The sequence below is a fragment of the Nestor notabilis genome, unplaced genomic scaffold (genome assembly GCF_000696875.1).
Source record: "Nestor notabilis isolate BGI_N333 unplaced genomic scaffold, ASM69687v1 scaffold19571, whole genome shotgun sequence".
NCBI classification, from domain to species: domain Eukaryota; kingdom Metazoa; phylum Chordata; class Aves; order Psittaciformes; family Psittacidae; genus Nestor; species Nestor notabilis.
The window spans coordinates 1,457-3,225 of record NW_009915379.1 but is presented as its reverse complement, the minus strand read 5'-3'; the positions used below and the strand labels follow the sequence as shown (position 1 = coordinate 3,225).

Here is a 1,769-nt window from a genome sequence, read left to right as displayed (position 1 = left end):
GGGCCATAACACTGGGGTCACTCCGTGCTCTTTGCTGGGTGCCCACGTGTGTGCCCATGGATTCTGCCCCATACGGGTCCATGCCAGGCTCCCTCTGTGCTTCCCAGGGCTTTCCACTACAACTGGCAGAACCAGCTGTGCCAGCTGCTGCCCTGGACTCAGCACTCGCCCCACATCCAGCTGCAGAAAAACATCCACTATGACCTGTACCAGAAGAAAGGTGGGCTAGTGGCACGGGTGAGCATGGGGACAACAGACTGGGCGCAGGGCTGATCACTGCTCGTGTGCTCTGGCTCTCCCCAGTCTTCCTGCGGGACTGCATCGTGGCCAACGGCTCCAGTTACCGTGGCACACGGGCCATGACGGAGAAGGGTCTGCCCTGCCAGCACTGGCAAGCCACAACACCCCATGACCACAGGTGCCCCTGTGTCCCTGTCTGCTCCACAGCACCCACCAGTGGCCCCAGGCAGCTTGGGGCAACAGGGAATGGGCTGGGGACAGTATAAGGGGCAATAGGGACCACATGGGGGCAATGGGGACAGTGTAGGGGTGATGGCACTGCCCAAAGTGGCATAGCATTGTGGCTGTACCCACCCAAGGCGAACCCCATGACCACAGGTGCCCCTGTGTCCCTGTCTGCTCCACAGCACCCACCAGTGGCCCCAGGCAGCTTGGGGCAACAGGGAATGGGCTGGGGACAGTATAAGGGGCAATAGGGACCACATGGGGGCAATGGGGACAGTGTAGGGGTGATGGCACTGCCCAAAGTGGCATAGCATGGTGGCTGTACCCACCCAAGGCGAAGGGCTCCCTGCAGCCTTCCTACCCCCTCTGCTGCCTGCAGGTTCCTACCGTCACCCCGCAATGGTCTAGAGGAGAACTACTGCCGCAATCCGGACCGGGACAAGCGGGGCCCGTGGTGTTACACCGTCGACCCCAACATCCGACACCAGAGTTGCGGCATCAAGAAGTGTGAGGATGGTGAGTGCTGCATCCTGGGGGCTCCCTATGATGTATGTCCCCCACACTGAGTCCCCGCCGGCTGTTGGCAGCCGTCTGCATGACCTGCAATGGGGAGGACTACCGCGGCACCGTGGACCACACTGAGTCGGGGACAGAGTGCCAGCGCTGGGACCTGCAGCACCCACACAAGCACCCTTACCACCCCCACAAGTACCAGCCCCCAGCCCCATGCAGCAGGCAGCCCCAGCTGTGCCATGTGCTGGGGCCACCCTCAACCACTGCTCTCTGCCTCTGCACCAGGTACCCTGACAAGGGCCTGGACGACAACTACTGCCGCAACCCCGACAGCTCAGAGCGGCCCTGGTGCTACACCATTGACCCCGGGCGGGAGCGCGAGTACTGCCGCATTCGCCTGTGCAGTACGTCCTTGCTGGTGTCACCACGCAGCTGGGACCAGGGGTCCTGGTGCCACCCTAACCCTGCCGCTCTGCCCCTCTCTGGCCACGCAAGCAGAGAAACGCCCACGGTCCCTCAATGTCACCACCGGCTGCTTCAGGGGCAAGGGCGAAGGCTACCGGGGCCGGGTGAACGTCACCGTGTCAGGGATCCCCTGCCAGCGCTGGGACGCCCAGGTGCCACACCGGCACCACTTCACACCCGAGAAGTACCCCTGCAAGTAAGGGGGTTGGAGGGATGTGCCTGGGGAGGGTGGCTGTGAGCAGCACCCCTGGGTGTGGGGTTGGAGGGCACCCATGCGGCCCCTCCACCAGGGACCTGCAGGAGAACTACTGCCGCAACCACGACGG

At 63.6% G+C, this 1,769-nt stretch overlaps 1 protein-coding gene across 1 annotated transcript in view; it reads left to right on the top strand.

Moving 5' to 3' along the window:
• Window positions 1-107: 107 nt before the first annotated feature.
• The window catches only part of LOC104413192 (hepatocyte growth factor-like protein), a gene marked incomplete at both ends in the record, with an annotated part of 3,112 nt that continues 1,450 nt past the window's right edge, over window positions 108-1,769 (top strand). The window contains 7 exon segments of the mRNA XM_010024120.1: window positions 108-220; window positions 304-418; window positions 845-981; window positions 1,053-1,173; window positions 1,264-1,382; window positions 1,474-1,639; window positions 1,734-1,769. Coding sequence (XP_010022422.1) covers window positions 108-220; window positions 304-418; window positions 845-981; window positions 1,053-1,173; window positions 1,264-1,382; window positions 1,474-1,639; window positions 1,734-1,769 — 807 coding nt within the window.